The sequence below is a fragment of the Echinococcus granulosus genome (genome assembly GCF_000524195.1).
Source record: "Echinococcus granulosus chromosome Unknown EG_S00113, whole genome shotgun sequence".
Classification (NCBI taxonomy): domain Eukaryota; kingdom Metazoa; phylum Platyhelminthes; class Cestoda; order Cyclophyllidea; family Taeniidae; genus Echinococcus; species Echinococcus granulosus.
In genome coordinates, this window is record NW_020170493.1 from 200,622 (window position 1) to 219,631 (window position 19,010).

The 19,010-nt window shown below is 43.4% G+C and overlaps 2 protein-coding genes across 2 annotated transcripts; both read right to left on the bottom strand. All coding sequences in view use genetic code 11, as the record gives it.

Annotated features, from left to right (window-relative positions):
- Positions 1-897: 897 nt before the first annotated feature.
- Positions 898-6,146, bottom strand: EGR_08641 (hypothetical protein; the record flags this gene model as incomplete). The annotated part of the gene is made up of 7 exons (XM_024497890.1): positions 898-1,075; positions 1,152-1,290; positions 1,565-1,652; positions 3,879-4,081; positions 4,573-4,856; positions 5,206-6,006; positions 6,076-6,146. The coding sequence occupies 7 exons, from the start codon at positions 6,144-6,146 to the stop codon at positions 898-900; spliced, it is 1,764 nt and encodes a 587-aa protein (XP_024347715.1).
- Positions 6,147-7,490: 1,344 nt separating this feature from the next.
- Positions 7,491-15,615, bottom strand: EGR_08642 (Kinectin (Kinesin receptor) (CG-1 antigen); the record flags this gene model as incomplete). Its single annotated transcript, XM_024497891.1, has 12 exons — positions 7,491-7,697; positions 8,855-9,040; positions 9,239-9,530; positions 10,495-10,630; positions 10,699-10,786; positions 11,120-11,317; positions 11,605-11,716; positions 12,351-12,556; positions 13,300-13,464; positions 13,601-13,730; positions 14,743-15,033; positions 15,572-15,615. The coding sequence occupies 12 exons, from the start codon at positions 15,613-15,615 to the stop codon at positions 7,491-7,493; spliced, it is 2,055 nt and encodes a 684-aa protein (XP_024347716.1).
- Positions 15,616-19,010: the final 3,395 nt, after the last annotated feature.

Genomic DNA, 19,010 nt, shown 5'->3' on the forward strand with positions numbered 1-19,010 from the left:
AGAACTGGTTCTTCTTGCATTAAATGTTCCAAAGTCGAGAAGCAGAGTTATAATAACTCATGAGTCCCTCCAATTTGTCATTCCATCAATGCGTTGCCGGCTCCAACTTTCCCATCTGCAACTGCGATTACGCCGCATGTCAGTCGTCAGGCAGGTTATGACAACTGCTTGCTTCCAAACGCACGTCACAAGCGGATAGGTTGAGTTCAAAGCAACCAAGTGGATGTTAAACGGCCGCAGTCTGAGAATGACAATACCATCTGTCCAGTGGATGAGTTGCTCAATTTGGAAATTGTGCAAGCATTGGCACAATGACAGACCTGCAGAGCATTTTAATTCACTTTAAACGACTTCGAAGGGAAATTTAAAGTGACAGAAGTAAGTTAGCTATGGCAGAGCGGACACCCAGACCGTTAGATTCCACGATGCGCTCGATTTCCACAAACCGAAAAATGAATCCCACTTTGAATGGTAACAAAGACAGTCAATGAGTGACATCAAAGGCTAAAAAAACTACAGGAGGCCATCAGAATGGAGTAATACCAAAACAGAAACGGCAGCACTTCAAATATCCCCAAAGAATTTCGATCAAGAGCACATTTCAGATAGCTATGCATCTTGCACTGACGCAACCCTAGTTACTGATCACAGTCACAGTGCGGTTGGAATTCTAACATTTTCCATCAAAAATTTGTAGTTATTAGATCCGAAATAATGGCAAGAAGTTACTGTCCGAGCAAAGCAATAGTCACAGATACCATCTGGACGATATCAACATTATCAAGGTTAAAAACACCATTATTCCTTAAATCGTCAATTTGAATAGTTGAACAACTAAAGAGGTAGACAAAAGCCACATAGCCACATTATCGTCGATTCTCTGTTAAAAAACAAACGTCAATTGGCCTTGGAAACATCTTCATACGGTAATATTTTCGAATCTTTCAGTTCCTCCTCAATAGCAGGAAAGATGATGTCGGAAATGAATTTGCCTGTTTGAAGGATTTCGTGGATTAGAAACTTCTCGCGCTCCAGAGCAACCCTCGGTTCACAATACACTACCACAGCCTCTGCACTAGAAAAATGGAGGAAGCACTAATATATCACCTTGTAAAAGTAGAAATAGATACTTTTCCATGGTCAAACCTTACTCATTCGGGGGAGGGAGTTTGTGAAGTTCCACTCGAACAACAAGTCCCTTAAAAGAGGTGGAAAAAGAGACGAATTCCCAGTCAGCTGCACGCTTTTTATACACCACATTCCAGCAGCGTGGATTTTTGGCCGAAGAGTCTACGAAAAGAAAATTGAAGCACACTGGTGGAAAAGAAAGACGATTTAAATAGCAACAATGATTACCGTATGATAGGTTAAGGAGTTGGTGATATGGTTCATACAGCAACGATGACCGCAGAGGGACAGACACAATACTGGGCCCTGAAAAAGACAGTTTGCTCGAACATTATATGCTGCCTTTGAAGCCAGAATAAAGCACAAAAAGCACATCTGTTTCTGACGTTAATGAAGAGAGCACTGTAACAAAAGAGAACATCAAAGGTGTTCTTACTCGAAACAAAATTAGTGGGCGTGTATTCTGACAACGAGTCAATACACGCAGCTCGTAGACGAAGCTTTAGAAACGACTCGATAAGATCCTAAAGTGGAAAAAATGCAACAAAAAGGCTACTAAATGTGCAAAAGAGAAAGAAAGCAGCCAAAATGACGTTGCTTGGCCATACAAAATCTACTATTAGAGAAATGAGGTTTACTGCAACGAAGAGAAAGGATTAATGAAGTTTGGCGACATATTGGGTATGATTAGAATTAAAAGTGAAACGCATTTTTGCAAAAAAGGATGCAGGCAGGAAAATACATCCATAAATTAACAGAGATAGTGCAGAAACACGAGAAAGAACACTCGACCACGATTACCAAGGGCACAGCCTCAGACATCCAAAAAGTTGCTCTAGACTTATGAAAATTCAAAATAATTACTTAAAGACATAATTTAGTAAAGGAGCTCTACACCACATGGATGTTAGTACTTTTCATTTTTATGTTAAGTCTGCAACCTCAGTAATGTCCAATTTGTGGGAATAAATCTAGGAAGGATTTAGAAAATTTTGTTGAATGTAGCAATTAGCAAAAATTTAGTTGCCAAAAAACTCCCATAAAATAAATGGCCGAAATATTTTAAGTGAGGTCAAAGCAACTTAACTATTGCCCAAAATGATTTTTGTGTCATCTAATGTATCAAAAATGGGACCTTTTTCAATGGTCGTAGAGGTCCAAGACTTCCCTGAGGAAGAAAAGGGAAAAAATACTCAGGCAGAACACGTAGATTTGGCATGCGGAATAAATTGGGGCCATTGGCTCTGCACAGAAGCTAGTTCTTTTGAAGATTGAATGTAGCCGAAATATTAATTAATCTATTACCAAAACCGAGAGCTAAACAAGCAATTAGCTGATTGCAATGCTAGTACTTCACACGCAGTTATAACTGGAGTGTTTGTTCCTTTCTGAATGACTTGTTTGGCTACTAATTTATTTTCTTATGTAGCAAAATAACCGTTTTTATAAATAATTATTAAATCGAATGTAATGTTCACTTTCTTCTCTGTTTCTATCCGACACTTTTAAAAAGTTCCTTAATCTGCATCTGGCTTTCTTCACAAACATTTGTTCACTTTGTCAGTGATTCCTTTGTAGTTTCACCTCCTCTTGTCTGAATCACCTTTTCCGATAGGGTTTATGTACTCTAATCCTTGTCCTATTTTCCTATTATCACATCCTTTTAGTTTTTTTAGTATCAATATCTTTTTTTAAGGGGGACTTGCTGGTTTCCGTACGCAGGTAGGCACTTGCTTAGGTAAGTATCCAAAGCATTCTCTTTATCTCTATGGCAATATTTGTCCACCTTGCTGCACGTCACTTCAAATGTGGCTGGACTAGCAGTAAAGTGGTTCACCAGCACAGCTAATTTCACCTTCTTCCACTCAAAAAGTAAGTGAAACGCTTTTACCACGTGTCACCAACTCCGTCGCACACTCAACTCCTCCAACTACCACGACTGCTATAAATTTCAATTAACTCACCTATGATTCACACTCATCTACACTCCCTTGGCAGAAAAATGCGAAAATTTTGAGCAACGAGTATCAAGAACACACTTGCCAATTTGGCCTCAAGGCTCTGTTGTCTGTATCATTTGTCTGCACTACTATGAAGACACTAAGAGGTTCTGAAAGGAAATAATGAAAGAAAGGACATGCCTTTAGCAGCGCTTTGATGGATCAACCTCCAGAAGAAGAAGTCTCCTCGTTGCCAAGCCAAAATAATCAATAACTTTAGTGCCTGTAATCAATAAGGCATGAATTTTTTTCCAGTTGCGCCAGGGTTGCTGCCTTTCCTCTCTCTGGCAGCGAAATGCGCTCATGCCAACCCACCCCCACGTCACCCTCTACTCCTCTCCCATGCATGTGACAGGTGCACACAAGGACAACAAGGCAAGCTTAAATTAAAGTGACTCCACAAGTCTCTCTCTTAGAGGAAAGCAGTTTATGCTGTGTTCCACAAGTGTGGGAGGGGGCGGGCACCACCGCACACCCATTTCACCCCTGCCTACGTGTGTATGTGCGTGCGCTCATGAGCTTGCCATTGTGAGACCTTCACGTGAGGCTACATTTAGTTTTGCTCCTTCTTCTCTTTCATCATCTTGTACATCTCGCGGTTGTGTGAAAAAGGTCACCTCGTCTCCCCTCCACACATACGCGGACAAAAAGAGGTGACCGTGCCTTTCCACTGTTGCATGGAACAGGTTCAACCGACCGATTGTGCACTCATTTAACTCCAGAACAGCGTCAAATGGCATATTGAATGACTTGAATATCCTCAAGGCGGCTTGATCGATGGTGGGCAGCCCGAGGTCGTATCCGCCGTAGACGGGGGGGGGGGGAGATCTTGGCCTTCAAGGGAGGTGCGAGGGTAATGAGTTGGTCTCCTCCCGCCTCCTCGCCCTCGCCGAGGTGACACCAAAACCAAACACTGGGTGAGTTTATCCCCTCACACACGGCAGTCGATCCTCCTGCATAACTATGAAAGCCTGAGGCCTGCTTATTCTGACATGTCCCCCTTAAAGTTTGCCATCTTCCTGTTCAGTCGACCTGCATGTTCATTTGAACCCAAATTTTCTGACCTCTTTAACATTGCGAGATGACCCCAAATCCAGCTTGATGAGGAAGACGGAGGGAAGAGAGCCATCCACCTGATGACATTAACCCAGTCACAAGCCAAATCCCCACACATGGAGGCGAGGAGAGGTAATAGCTTGCTTACTACAAGGGAGCCATACCGATGAGCTGAGCTATAAACTCTTAGTTGACAGTGTTGCCATGGCGTCGGTGTTTTGCATCACGCCACAACTTTGCTTTTTTTAGTCCTTCTGATCCTATATTAAGAGGTAACAAGTTGTTATGAAATAAGACTAGCGGGTACGCCAACCGCGTCATGTGCACTCTCTCTCTCTTAGCCTGTGCAATAAATGGTTGCACCAAATTGTGCAATTAAATGCGATACGCTCTGGTTTGGAAAGAATAACCACGCTTTTTGGTTCTTGAGTGGCGCCACTTGTGGACTGATGATAGTTTATTGGAGCCTCGACGGTGTACCTGGCCACACCCGACCTGTAGTAAAACTGAGGTAGCAAGTAGCGTGGCCAAGCGGGCTCCAATCCGCAGATAGAGCATCCAATAGCATTACCGACGCTGCTATGGTACGAGATGATGGCCTGAGATCCACCTCGAGGGCTGGGTCGTGGTAGAGCCATCATCGCACAATCAGTAGGTCGTCGTGACTCCTGGCTGGCAAAATCGTGACCAATAGGGCATACGCACGCCCGGACTCAAAACGGGCCAAGATGGTTCACAAAAGGAACATGAAAAAAAGTCAACCGTGGTGACGACTTTCACCGCCACAATCACTAACTTCATTCGCATTGACCTTACTATGACCTCATCCACACATACACACACCTGTACGCACAAATAGACTCGATACATTTAGTGAGCGAAGCATTTAACCGTAAACAAACAGCAACAATCGCAAATAAAATGAAGACAGGGATTAAAATAACCAACAAAATCAATCTAAATGGAGTTGTGTATTTCCAAAATTGGGTGAGGTCACCGCAGAGAAACACAGAGCTACTACCTCGACGACGGCTGGAAGAAGTTAGGACCCTGGAGAATCCCCTGTTTAAAGTTGTGGTGATTATAAATTCCGCTTTCATAGGCTAGGGGAGGTGGCAGAAATGACTGTTGCTGATGGTGTAAATGGTTTTGCTGCTGTTGCTGTAGCGACTGCTGAAATGACTGATGGAGTAATTGCCAATTAAGCAGCTGATACTGACGCAGAAGGCTATCATGCACACTAAGCGGCTTGGCAGGTGATTGAGGAAGCGCGGATGTAAGCGGCGACCGAGGCAGCTGCGGTGGTGGAACCCGGGCCGAAGAGAGAGGATTAAACATTTTTGTTGGACAAGCGAACCCTCGCGACAGCGGTATATCCGAATGACGATGTTGCGACGACAAAGAAGAGTTTTGGGGGGCACCCAAAAGAGGCACCTGATGCATTCGAGAAGGTAAAATAAAATTTAAAGCATGGCTATCGCGCTCCAACGAAGTAGGAAAAGACAGTGCCGCCGTGGGAATCGACATCAGAGGAACAGCGGTGGATGCAGGAATAGAGGCCTTCGTGGATGAAGTATCAACTGACGGCGATGGCAAAGATGTCGTCGTAGTTACCGTATTCTGGCTCAGATTTTGAACCTTTTCCGTATCGTCCGAATTCCCTTGATGGTCATCAAGCAGGCTATCGTACAGAGAGATGTCAGAATCGATAAATTCGTCCGAATCACTTGAAATATTAACTGATTCAGCTCCCATTATCCTACGTCGAACGGAAGCATAATGAGCTTCCCTTTCTTCCAAAGTTTTTGACGGAACTGCAGGCCTAAAATTGGATGAATGAGATAGACGCACAGGGAAAGTGTAAAATAGAGGGTAGGACACCAACACTTACAAAACATTCTCCTCATTCGTCTGGATGACTTGAATGGGACGTCGCAAAACACGAATAGTTGGGTTGGTCATGGGAAGGAATGGGATGATTTATTAACAGGTCAGTTAACAGGCATTTTCAAGTGAAGCAAGAAAGCGCATGGCCCCGGAACCCGCAACTTCAACGCGTTTAACCTTGAAAAGGCCATAAGCGCAGGCTACGACCTTAGTAGACAGACATTACCGGATATTTAAACAAACTGCTCGTAAGTTTAGGTAGGTTTAAAACACTCTTTCTTATAGCAGAAGCGGCTTTACAAACCCGCAGACAATTAAAAAATTGTTAAAACGCTTCATCTATTAAAGTGCGGACCTATTATGACCAAAATAAAGTTCTTATCAGATAGAATTAAATTACTGCTCCCAGAGACTTCTCCAAAGATGGAGAAGCATAAAACCTTGAGCAGACCAAATGTACCTTACATAAGTTAGAATATAGTGTTAATGGCATAGCCGGAAGGAAGGTTCGCCCGGCGAAGTTTCGGCGGCGGAGCACCGAAGTGGCAACTTTCCCAATAGCCGAGATTTAAGTAAGTAGTCAAGTAATACATGCGCTCAAAAGGTTTAGATTCGCTTTTTTATGTGTTTGTTAAACAAACTCACTTTCAAATGATAAAGAACGCATATACTCAAGCACTTTTGGTACAAGAAACACCTCAATACATTCTACCTTAAAACGAGCTTTGCTTAACCATGGCTGCTCTTAAAATTTGCGTTTTTACTTACCTTTACTCAAAATAACCTGAAAAGATTAGGGCTATCTACATAGTTCACTTATCGAATCTAACACCAGGAACTTAATTGCTCCACCACGAATATAAAAGCACAGTTTTAAGCGTGTTTTAATCTGTTTTCTGTGCTATTGAGGTTTACTCATCCTCGCAGCAAGGAAACATTTCTATTCAGTGGTAGTTTAATAGATATAATAAGTCGGGAGTAGGAAATCAACTAGTTGCGCGCTGTTTGGGTTCTTTTACAATAGACGATCTACTAGAATTAAATTTTTTATCGTATAGACGGTCGGAAAGGAGTTAGTATTTCCGCGTATCTCTTCCCCTCGCCGACTGGGATCTTGTGCAGGCTGCAGATCTGCGAGGTACAAGATGTACATTCAAGTCCGTTTTTGGGTTTTTGAGATTCACTTTCCCACTTTGTGTTGGTGAATTTTGGACTCCCGTCACTCCGTCCTCCTGCAGTTCATCTAAAATTAGGAATTTTGTTAGGGTTATATGGCTGTCATTAGTTTCTCAGTTGGTCCCTTCATCACTCCATCCATCCTCATTCCTTCTATCTGTCTATTTATCCATCCATGCATTAATTCATCCAACCATTCATCCATCTCGTATTCTTCCACCCATCTATCAGCACAATTGACTCTCACGGCTTGGTCCTGGTAAGGCGGGAAGTTGTGGAGCGGCAAATGTCGGCTGTGGCAACGAGAATGGAGCAAACGGTTGTGTTAGAAACAGCGTTCTGCTTGGAGCTGAGGCGTTCAACAGAATCTGCTGAACACGTTGAATTATCAAAGCCTCTGGGTTGGGCGTGAGCCAAGCATCCAGACCAAGAATTCGGCCCAGGGTGTTTCTAAAATTTAGCAACTAAAAACACCTCATTTATAAGATAGCTTTCTATCCGTCAACCCAATGATTGAAGATGTGTCCCAGTTAATAAAGAGCGCTCATATCAAACTGGGACTTCTGGCGTTCTGCCTTCCATGTGCTATAGCATTGGGCTCTCGCTTCAAGAAAAACCGGCAGCTTAATTATTGAATTAAAGGTGCGTCTTGACAGCAGGAGCCATGACTTATTAGGACTGCGGGACCTTATGGATATGTCGCTAAGTAGGAGGGACTTGTATAGGTTCCTTTAAACACCGCTAACAAGGTGAAGCAGGCGGTTCCAGCACGAGGTGGTTGAGTCGTATTGACAAAGTCCTCCGCACAAAAGCCTTTCATCCAGGCCTTATTACAGGTGAATGAATGCAGCAGAGTGCAATGCTGTAATCTCCAGGTGCAGTCAAAATCGTGTCCATTTCAAGCATTCCCCAAAATCCATGTCCTTCTGAATGGCTGAAAATACAGGCGGGGTAGGCTTGAACAGGTCGTGAGCTAACCGAAATGATGTGGAAGCGACAAATTAGATGCCTAACCAACAGTGTAAAAAGGGAATCAAGAAAAAAGTGGGTACAGACCTTTTGGTAATAATACTACCCTCTACTTTTCATACGATTAGCGATTGGACCGCCAACCGCCCCGATTGGAGGCATCATGTCCAATTTTAGTCATCAGGCAGCGAATGAATTCCCAAAGGTATGGAAAGTGAAAGACGAATGCATCGGAGCTAATTAACGGAGAATTATCTTCGCCATGCTAGAAAAGCATAATTTGATCTTTGTCTCCGTCCCACGGATGGTTAGAGCAGACAGGAAATCAAAAGGGAGGGGTTGATTAATTGCTGACTGACAGGCAGCCCAATTCCCTCATTCGCCGTCTTATATGCTTCAAAAGTAACTTTGGGGTCATAAAAGCATAAAAATGTTAAAGAATTCAGTTGAAATTTATAATATCATTGCCTACCATTCCATTGGTCACTTCAGAGTATAAGCAGTACAATAAACCAATAAAAATTAGGTATTTGGCTATTTTACATCCGATTGATTACGTAAAGCGACTTGCTTATTGGTGTACAGATATAATGCATTTTTAACAGTTAATAATCGACTAGAACAACATAGTCCCTCACTCGTAGCTGTTTCTGCCGATTTTCGATGAGGAAATTCTTTGCTGCACTAAGCTGCTGATCCTTCTGTGCCTCCAGAGTGCTCTGTCGTTGTGTTTTTGACTGCAGTCCGGCGATTCTCTTTGCCTGATGCTGCCTCAAGGCCTCCAACTTGGAAACAATCTGTTCCAATTTCTCGTATTCTTCACTCTGGCGATATAAACAAAAAAAGTTCTGGCTTAATTCCTTGTAAGTGATTGCATTTCACAAAGTCAGGATAGTAAAGTGGATGAGGGTGCGACGGTATTTAAAATCCTAACATTTCCTCAATCCTTTCTCATAGCGATGGTGAAGATGTCACCCCACATTTTATCCATGAGGGATCACTAGCAGACTTTTTTGACCTACCTTTTCATTCTCCATTTTCATGACTCTCTCATGCATCTCCTCCATCTCGCGTTTTGCCTTCTCCAATTCGCCCACCAACTCCTTCTCCAGTTTCTCTCTGTCCGGGGCCACCGTCATGACTGCATGCAAGCGATGCCGCAAAGCCATTGCCAAACAGAGCAGGCACTCAGCGCACAAATGCTGGACCCTTCTCACTTCAAGGTCACTCCAGTCTGGTGCGCGATTGGCCAAGTCCAGAGGGGTGGTTTGGAGGTGAACGCAGCTTGGACAATCGTTGTTGCCATTTTTGAATCTACATAGCAAAATAACCTCAAGCATTTTTCTCCTTTTTGAGCAAATACATCTTGTTGAGAGTACCCTCAAGGACACAGAAAGGTGGACGCGCAGTTATCTCGTCAGTGAAATTATATACGGCGACATTTAGAAGGCTAAATTTGCACCACGACCTGGTGACACTGACCACTCATGGACGTCAAGTTGCAAATTTGCCTTTCACACGACTTTGTAGAGGTCTAATACCACAATCTGAACGCCAGTAGCATAAAGCCCTACTATTGGTGATCCGATACCAAAAAAACCCTGGCCGCTTATGCCTTGCTAATGATCTGAAGGCCATTTCTATCCGATTAGTCCTGTTTTAATCCGTCAACTGTAACTGACTGGCCCGATTAACGTTACTCTTGAGCCGTGTGTAGATTTACGGCGTGATTTAAAAGAAGACAGCTCCTGCCATTGCTTGTATTTGCCAGTGACTCGAATTAAGCCTGACTGCATAGGTTATGAGGTTAAGTGCTACGCGTTAATGCCAATCATTCAGCAAAAACACTGGTCGATGAATCCAAACTATATGCACAGATTGACATTGGCTACTAACTACGGCCCGTTAATTACAGCCCAGGTCTGCCAATTTGAGGCCCCTAGTGCTTTACCCTCCTTTAGTCGTGGTTCCGCCTTAGCTAAATTCAGCTGACTCCCCCCCACACCGGAGCCGCCACTCAAGTGGACAGTACCCAGAATTCAAATGAGTGACAAGGTGACGAGTCGAAATAAAGAACCAACTCAAAAATAAAAATTTTTTGGCTTGCTGGAAAAAAACTGGAGATATAAATACGTAAATTATTAGGAACAATACAGGTCTCTTTTGTAGTTAAAAGTAACACAAGTTTTCCATAAGTGAACTTACACAAACAATTAATTTAATGTAAATTTAGGGGAAGAAACAAAATAGAACACAAGGACTAGTTGTGCAAACTTACTTATGCTTCTGAATGCAATTATGCTGAGTACTTCTCGTTTCTATGCAGAGATGTTTTGGGTGACTTTTGGAGACAGTGGATCTCTGAATGCAATCTGGTGAAATGCAGCCATTATCAAGGAGGTCTGCCACTTTACCTTGGAAGAAGTTGCTTGTATAAAAAATTTGCTTTTAAAAAGAAATCTTATTATAGTAGCTTACTTACTCGCTATTAACTCGATTAACGCTGAGTGAGAGTGTTGCCCGACTTGAATATGTAGCTTATCACAGAGCTCCACAACTTTACCGAGATTCTATGTCAATAAGTTGTAAGAAAAACATTGCAAATTGCATCTGTTGTGATTGATTCCCACAAATCTTATTTTGAAACGCGGCTTATTATCCTCAATTAAAGTGCTTGCAAGTTCATCCCACACTTCTGGTAGTATCTCCACCACCTCAAGTGTCGTCTTACAGATAAAGCATAAAAACAAATATTCTAGTATGTTTTCAATGATCAAAATTTCTAAAAAAAATCTCTCCAGACGCCTATTTTTTCAACGTAAACAAGCAATCATGTCCGGATGTTCCTACTTATAATGCATAAGTAGCACAATTTGCCGAGATAACTAGCCGGCTGAACAGACCTGCTGGGTGAGTTGTTTCTGACTGTTGATCAACCGAAATCCATCCAACTCGCACTGTAACCTTTCCTTTGCCTTGTGCGCGCCCTCTAGCTCACACTTCAACGTGTTCAATTCATCGGCCAGTGCCTGTCCGTTGGTGAATTGAAACTCAAATTGCTTGTTCAAATGCTCAACCTTCTTCTCCAAGTCCGATTCTACCTAAGCATTTATAATAGAGTGGGCAATTAATTTGATTTTTTGATAATTTCATGTCTTACTTAATTGTTGGGAACGATTTTCTACTGCATGAAAGAAGGCTCCCTAAACCTTACACGCCAGGGCTCAAATCTACTGGCTACACAGTCCGAAAGATCTCCCGTTATTGATAATGCGTAAAGAAGACGAGAAGAGGAGGTGAAAAAGCTGTAGTAGACTCTAAGCAAACGTAGCCCATCCATATGCGATCACTATCCCTTGCGCCTGTTAAATAAAATTCTCCAAGTTACCTTTTTAAGTGACTGCAGCTCAGTGGTCAGCCTTGTCACCCTCTCCTTGACGGTGGCCTCCGTTGGTGCACAGGGAGACTCAACAATGCTCAGAGTCGCAGCCAGAGACTCCCTACAATCGAGGGAATATTAGCTGAGCGGACGGTCTCCCCAATATCAGTGACAATCACCAAATCGACGGATCAACTGGGTGGACATCTTTTCTCCCTGTGCCGAGGGCGATAATGAAATACATGAAAAACGTGGCCTTCAGAGGGGTTCACCTTTGTAAGTGGTGAAGCATGTGATTCACACCTGCATTTCATACGGAGGGAAAAGTAAATAGGGAAAGACTGCCAGGCAACTGGGCGCCATCCACGCGCTGTGCATCAACAGTTGACGGACAATGGGGTAGGAGGACAATCAACTGGCAAATCTTCACCTTTTCATGAGCTTCATACCATCGTGTTTATTTACTTTCCCATGTTTATTTATAGACCGAGTGGATAGTGATTTATGTGGTCCAAAGTCATCGGTAATCGCGGCGGAATGTAGGTGCGACTATTCCTCCCAATGGCCGCACCACCTTTATGGCTGAAATAACTTGCAACAAACCAAACATGTGGATATACGACAACCCCTTTTCAGCCACCGTGTTAATTAGTCCTTTCCCATAAGGCTGCAGGACTCAGGGGAGTCTTTGCCACAACTCCGGAGGTGAGCCCGAAGTCCGACAACCCTCGGTGCCGACAAAAAGGTGGACTTACACAAGAGCATTAAATTGCACCGTCTGCGAGTTCCTTTCCAGAAGAAATTGTTGACTCTCCATGCGCACCTGTCTTGTCGCCGCAGTTTCCGCAACAAGCTTTTCACGCACCTCCTCCAATTGCCGCTCCAAGGCGGTGACTCGCTGCTCCAGCAGACCCCGCGTTGCCATGAGATCGAGCTTCTCCGTGTTCCACAAACCCGCCTCCTGAAATAAACCATTCAGAGGCGATGGAAAAGCACCTTAACTGTCAACCTTTCATCGTGAATACAGGACATTATACTGTCTGGAAGGTTGTTGATTTTGTGGTAATTTTGCGTGGCATTTTTCTACCCTCCGATTCCAGTAAAAGAGCAGTTCAGGAGTGATGGGAAATGTCAGAGGCAAAGAAAGGAGTCATTCGTGATTCAGGTGTTTCTCTGGTTTCATATTTGCCAAAATGTAGTAAGTTTGTTTATAATATGTTAGCCTAGAAGCTCCGCCTCCATGGGAAACGAATTGGTCCTTGAAAAGGTGGTAGTTGCCATTTAATGCTCCCCAGGTAGAATCTAGCAACGCAGCAGTATTAAAGAGAATTTTTTGATGGAGAAAAAGAATTTTTAGAAAGAGATTTTTGTGTTAGGATGATGAGGTGGCGGGGTTAAACGAGATGACCTTATTACTGCTGTCAGTTGGTTACACACTTCAGGTAACGACGAGTTGATGTCCGCACCACCCTCTTGTCCTGTGAAATCTAAATTCGTGACGATTTTATTCCCTTTTCTTTCAAAAAGGGATTTTTCCAAGAATTGGGATTCGTTTAATCGGGGCAGTCGATTACGCGGACACTTCGATCTCCGTAGGTGTTACTACTCCTGTGGCTCCTGACCAGTCCATAGCCCCAGGCACGACAACATTATCAAGGGGTAGTTGAGCCCTCTATGACAAATGTGGAATGAATATCCACGTACCCGTTTGAGTGCCTCCTTCTCAGCTAACAGAGCCTCAACCCGATTGGCCAATTCGCTGGCGGAGTTGTGGGACTCTCGTAGCTGGTTCTTCAGCTCCTGTTGGGCAAAATCTGCCTCATTCGTTCTAACCTCGTACGTGAGGGCTCTGTCTAGCCGATCATTTATCTAGAAGAAGAAGGCCAAAAAATGTGCTAAAGAAGCCTCTCCGACGCGATCTATCACCACCCGGTGCAAGATGCTGAAAGCTTTGCAAAGTGGTTCATTACCGCTGGATTTCAGACAACACATTCCCTTAACTCACCCCATTAAATACCTCATCCAACTCCGCAGAGGAGCGTAACCCCAGCCGTCGTTTCCACTCGGAGAGTTGCTTTTTAAAGTCTTCTTGAATCAAAGGAGTAAGAGAGGTATTTTGCGACTCCTTCAGTAATCTTTTTGCAAAAAAAGTGGTAGTTAGGGATGAAGTGATAACGAGGAAGCAAAGTGAACCTTTATCAACAGAAGTAGTGGCGTAGCTTTAACTTAAAAGGAACTGCTTTATTCCACACCACTGTGGCGGCTAAAGAATTGCTAATAATCTTTCTCTTTTTCTGAAAAGGGTCAGAATCACAAAATTAAGATAATTCGGCGCAAACTTAACGGAATATCATAAGATCTCACACCCCGCCTGAGCATGTATCTTTAAGTGATGAATGCCACCACTTCTTGGCAGCACATAGTCACAGTGATTGTGCACAAAGTCAGTGGAAAATAAAAGAAGTTGGGGGCAAAAGTGCTAAAGATACCTGTGGCCTTAGAAAATGCCTTTTTTTCTTGGTTCATCTAAAAATTCCTGTCTTTTTGCGCCTTTTACCCTCATTGTAAAGCATCTTAAAATGTGCGCTCCCATCCGCGCCTCCTGATTGGTTATCCTCAAGGTCAGGTTGACCTTTGTGTGCTGTAATGCGATGGCGGTTTAACCCTTGAGATTGGCGAGGTGCGACTTGTGTACTTTGAATTAGCCCTCTCTTGCACCTCCCTGGGTGGGCTGGCCTTCGGACCATGCCAGTAGCCCAGATACCTTGTCTGTGCTGAATATATATATATTCCGCCCGAGTATTGTCTCTTCTTTCGTCTTCAGGGAAGTCTTGGGACGCGACAGTGCTAATGAGCACTGTGGTGTTAAGGCCGTTAGAGATCCAGTAAATGTGCGAGTATAAGGTCTCTCCCCAGTCTCTATCTTTTAGTCCGCGGTTGTTACTTACGCGCACTCTAGCCCCGTCCCGCTCTGCACCCCCACCCAGGATTTATTCAGATATCTCGGCACTGGAGATTACGGTGTTGAAGTCTACATCTCGACAGGATCTAGGCTCCAACAAGTGGCTCCATATCTGTCAGGCTTCTTTTAAATCCAGGAATTATAAAGTCACTTGATTTATCAACAGCCCTTAGCAAGGTGGATACCTGAATTCCGCCTCCACCTCGGCTACCCTTCTTCGGGCATTGCGATTCTCTTGCCGTAGTTCCTCAATGGTGGCCGCACTCTCAGCTTGAAGAGCCCGCAACTCCTCATTGTTACCTCCACTGCCGTAGGCGGTGCATTTCAGGTCAAAAATCTCCAGTTGTGCCGCCTCTAGTGAGCGTTGCAAGTCGGCCACTTCTGATTGGCTGCGCTGAAGGTCTTTCTGAAGGCACTCAGCTTCGTACTGCGCGGCTGAGTACTTTGTGGTGCGTGTAGTAAAACAATAGACACTCCTTTAATTAATTTGATTGAGTTTTCAGCTAGACAGGCACTCCTTCTCTGTAAGCTGTACTTCCTCTCAGCGATATGGCCTCTGGGTCATGCCGATGGCCTTAGCTCGTCTGTACTTTACATACATAACTTCTATCATACCACTAAGACTTCTTATTACGTCAGGTGGGAAGCGGGGTGTTACGTGATGGCAATGGCAAGTAAATGTGACCTCAATGTACAACTACCCCAAATTTTATTGATGAATGCTAAACTTTAACGGAAGGGAAGAAGCACAAATGCTGTGGATGGGGAGACCTGTGATGACCCTTAAGGGAAGGTCTGAAAATGATGGCTTCCCTTTGGGACCTACTCCAGTCTTTTAGTCAGTAGAAAAGCTGTTAGCAACTGAAGTGACACTAACCGTGAACCATCTGAAACATTTCGCTACGGAGTTGTCGATGATACCTGCATGAAGGCGGCCATGAACTGAACACGTGACACCTTCTCCACTACTCTACTAACTGGATAGAGCTCGAGCAAGGGCAAGGAGACACAAACCCTTGTCCCCATGGAACTATGATTAACTCCGACCCTTGTTGCATGAGTTTGCTTTTGGGCGTACAGAAGATGATCGCCACATTGCTCTTTCCTATAATAAAGTTTCCAAACAGGGCCAATCTCCAGATTCAGTGAGACCGTCAAGAGGGATTACAGATGTCGCAGTCAGGTATAGTCTCATTTGTACGCAAATCTGATGACTGGAACCTGCTGGATCGTAGGTGTTTCGGATTTTGAGGTGGGAGGGGGCTTAAAAGACGCGGTTTCTCTGGGCTATTTCGAAAGTATATTTACCTCTACACTCGAATTAGTGGGCACACAAGGCTGCAAATTGTACTTCCGCCTAATGGTGTGGCCTTCGGATTGTGGCCATAGCTCCTGCTCTTCTGAGGGTCAGCAACCTACCTTCTGTCACCCTACTACGGCCTCAGGAATGACTCGGCACGCTATAGTACCTTTTGATTTGTAAACAATTTCTTTCAAGATGTTCTTTTAAGCTAAGGGTACATGCAAAACTTTACGAAATGATTTACATTCCACTTGCTAAATAGCTCTCCATTGTACCAGGCCATTGTTCATTCGCTTAAATAAAACGCAAAAATGATAAAACGCCTTAAATGCCATTCTCAAATAGTTAAATGGCATTGTTTTTCGTTAAAATATGTATTGATCATATCGAAATACCTTTTATAAACACCTAAGGCTAAGTTATAAACTTTCCCATGACCCACTCTTGTTTTACTAAGTGATTTAGATATTTACGTAAATTACCAAAAAACTGCCCTCTGCTTAATTATCTTAAGAATTCTAATTCCACAAATTTTAAAGTGGCGGGTAACTGTTTGGAAACCTGTTTCATTGAAGCCGATCAGACCCTAATCTTCAAATTAAGCATTACTGCAAGTTATTTATCACACGTCAGTCTCCATTACTGCTACGTATGTCAACAATGGAATGTAATTCTTTACACATTCTCGTCGAAAAGGAATGACCCTCCTGCAACATCTTCTGGTGGCTCGAATCCGAAACCGGCTTTTACAGGTGTTTAAACCTTTTTCTTATGGTTTGCTGGGATGTCGCCCACCACTCCTTCTGCGGACGCCGCGCAGCGAACCTTACAGGCGGGTGGTGGTTAGCTTGTGCAGTTATGAGATCGTGCCAAGCATTTCCTGTAGTGCACACCGTCCCGTGGTTCACCTATCGGTCTTGTTCAACCGAGGTCTTCAAATGTGGCATGGGTTTAAATTGGGAGGCAGACCGTACCGAACCGAGAGATCGATATTGCAAGAGCCTCTAAACAATGACATGTTTCTTATGTTGAAGTGTGCCGCAAATTATGACAAATTTTTAGCATTTCGGATGCATATTTCTACCCTTCTTATACCGTAAAGATACGTAGATCATGCACAGTGAATACAAACTTTAATCAAAAAACCAAAAAAATTCCCAGGTTATCAATTATTTTCTGATTATGAAGTTATTGCAGAAAGCAAATGTAGAGGCAGGATTTTTTTAAAAAAAAGTAAGTATAACCCACCTTTTCCTCGAGAAGGACATTTCGACATTGCACATCCGCCAGTTGTTTGAGGAACTCATTTCCGTCCATTTTCTTGACAATCCAATGAGGTTCTGACTTTGAGTTTAAGAGAATTTGCCTCCTCTCTTTGTTGCCACTAGTAGCAGATGTACTTGGCAACGTATCAACAATCGGCCATTGTTTGAATCAATCTCTTCCCAGCCAATCATGGTTGAGTGTGGGAGTTGATCTACATTTTGTTGTTAAATTTCTGCAATCGGGTGCCTCGCTTTTTGTTCACTTATCCATGCCTGATGTTCTAACAGCGAGGCACTACATTCGTATAAAGACAAAAAAGTCGTGAAGAAGGGCACTTGTTTGATTCATCTGCTTGCCTATCTGGGCGAATGGGTCTCCGCAAGTTCGGTCACAACCAAGATGCCTGCGCTGGCGCCCGACCAAGTTATATCCAGATTTTGCAGCGCTTTCATGCAAGCTACTTGTCGCAGTGTTTAATGGTTAAATGCAAAGGAGGACTGCTTTAAATCCTTTTGTCTGGAGGTCACAGAAGGCGGGTATCGACTGAGATTAGCTGTCTAACTGTGATTGACTGATTGTCGCAGCCTACCTCAGCAGAGCCCCGGAAGCGATGCTGATTTCGAACGATCCCTCCAGACTCGTGTTTTGCGTTCACAAGGCAGAATGGGATTTGGGTAAATTAATGGGTCTTCCCAGTGCTCGCATTTGTTAAATGGAAGCCGGAAAATGAGACAGCAAAGTGGAACAGCTGCTGTAAGGTTGGATCTAAGTCACGTGACAATATATTTAGTAAAGTTAAGGGTTTCTAACAATTGAGCAACAAAATATACTTAAATCAGACTGATGCGAAGTCAGTGGGTTCTCTTAAAGACGCAGAAACTGCGAATATTTGAGATCTGCTAGAGACAGCTCTAACGATAAGGTCAGGTGCCTTCTCACCTTGATAAAAGATCGTTTAATAATTTTCTTTTCTATTTCACTAAAAGATTTTATTACTCACAAAAGGATTTGCAAAATAAAGTAAAACCACAATATAGTTTTCGAGCTGTAGATAGTCTACTTATTTGTAATAAGTAAAGCGCCTAGAATTAAAAGTAATTATCTGGGGTAGAATTCATAATAACTCTTACAAGGTTTCACCCACTGACACCTCTTTAGCTTGGAAACTTTTCCCGGTGTGAAAGGCCATTTTATTTGGTGGTTGATGCCACGGCGATATTGACTTCAAGATGCCATCCACATAAACATCACCTCAACTGTTAATTGTGTTTACCCCATGACGATAATGTGACTGGTATAAACAGTTGGTAGGGTAACGTTCGCAATGATATACCTTGGTGTGTTTATCTTACCTCCTTGTAACACACTTAGGTTTTCTGGGAGGCTGCTGATTAAACAAGTGCTGGCATAAATGGACAAGCACTGAGGAACCAGCTTGACACATCTGAATTGGAGGGGGTATTTGTTTATTTCTCAACCCGTTAACACCTTCACTTCCTTATCCCTTCGAAAAAATGGGCGTTTCTGGAAGCTAGTTCAGGGTTCAATATTGGCGGTGGCATTTCAGTTGTCGGGTAAATAAAATGTGGGTGTCAGTTGTCGGGGTTGGAGAAAGAAGTGCGATTCTCGGTACGTTTTATGGTCGAAAATTACGGTACAGTCGACGGGAGCTTCGATCAACATTGAAAAAGGACAAAGGCCTGCACTTTTAACGAATCGATGATTTGATGGGTCCCCTAACATTCACCCAATACTGGTTACCATGTTATCCATTCAGAATGAAAATTACAGGGTGGAAGACGGATGGGTGCAAAGAAGTATGGTTGGTTGGATGGATGGATACAGGATGGATGGTTGGATAGATGGATACAGGATGGATACAGG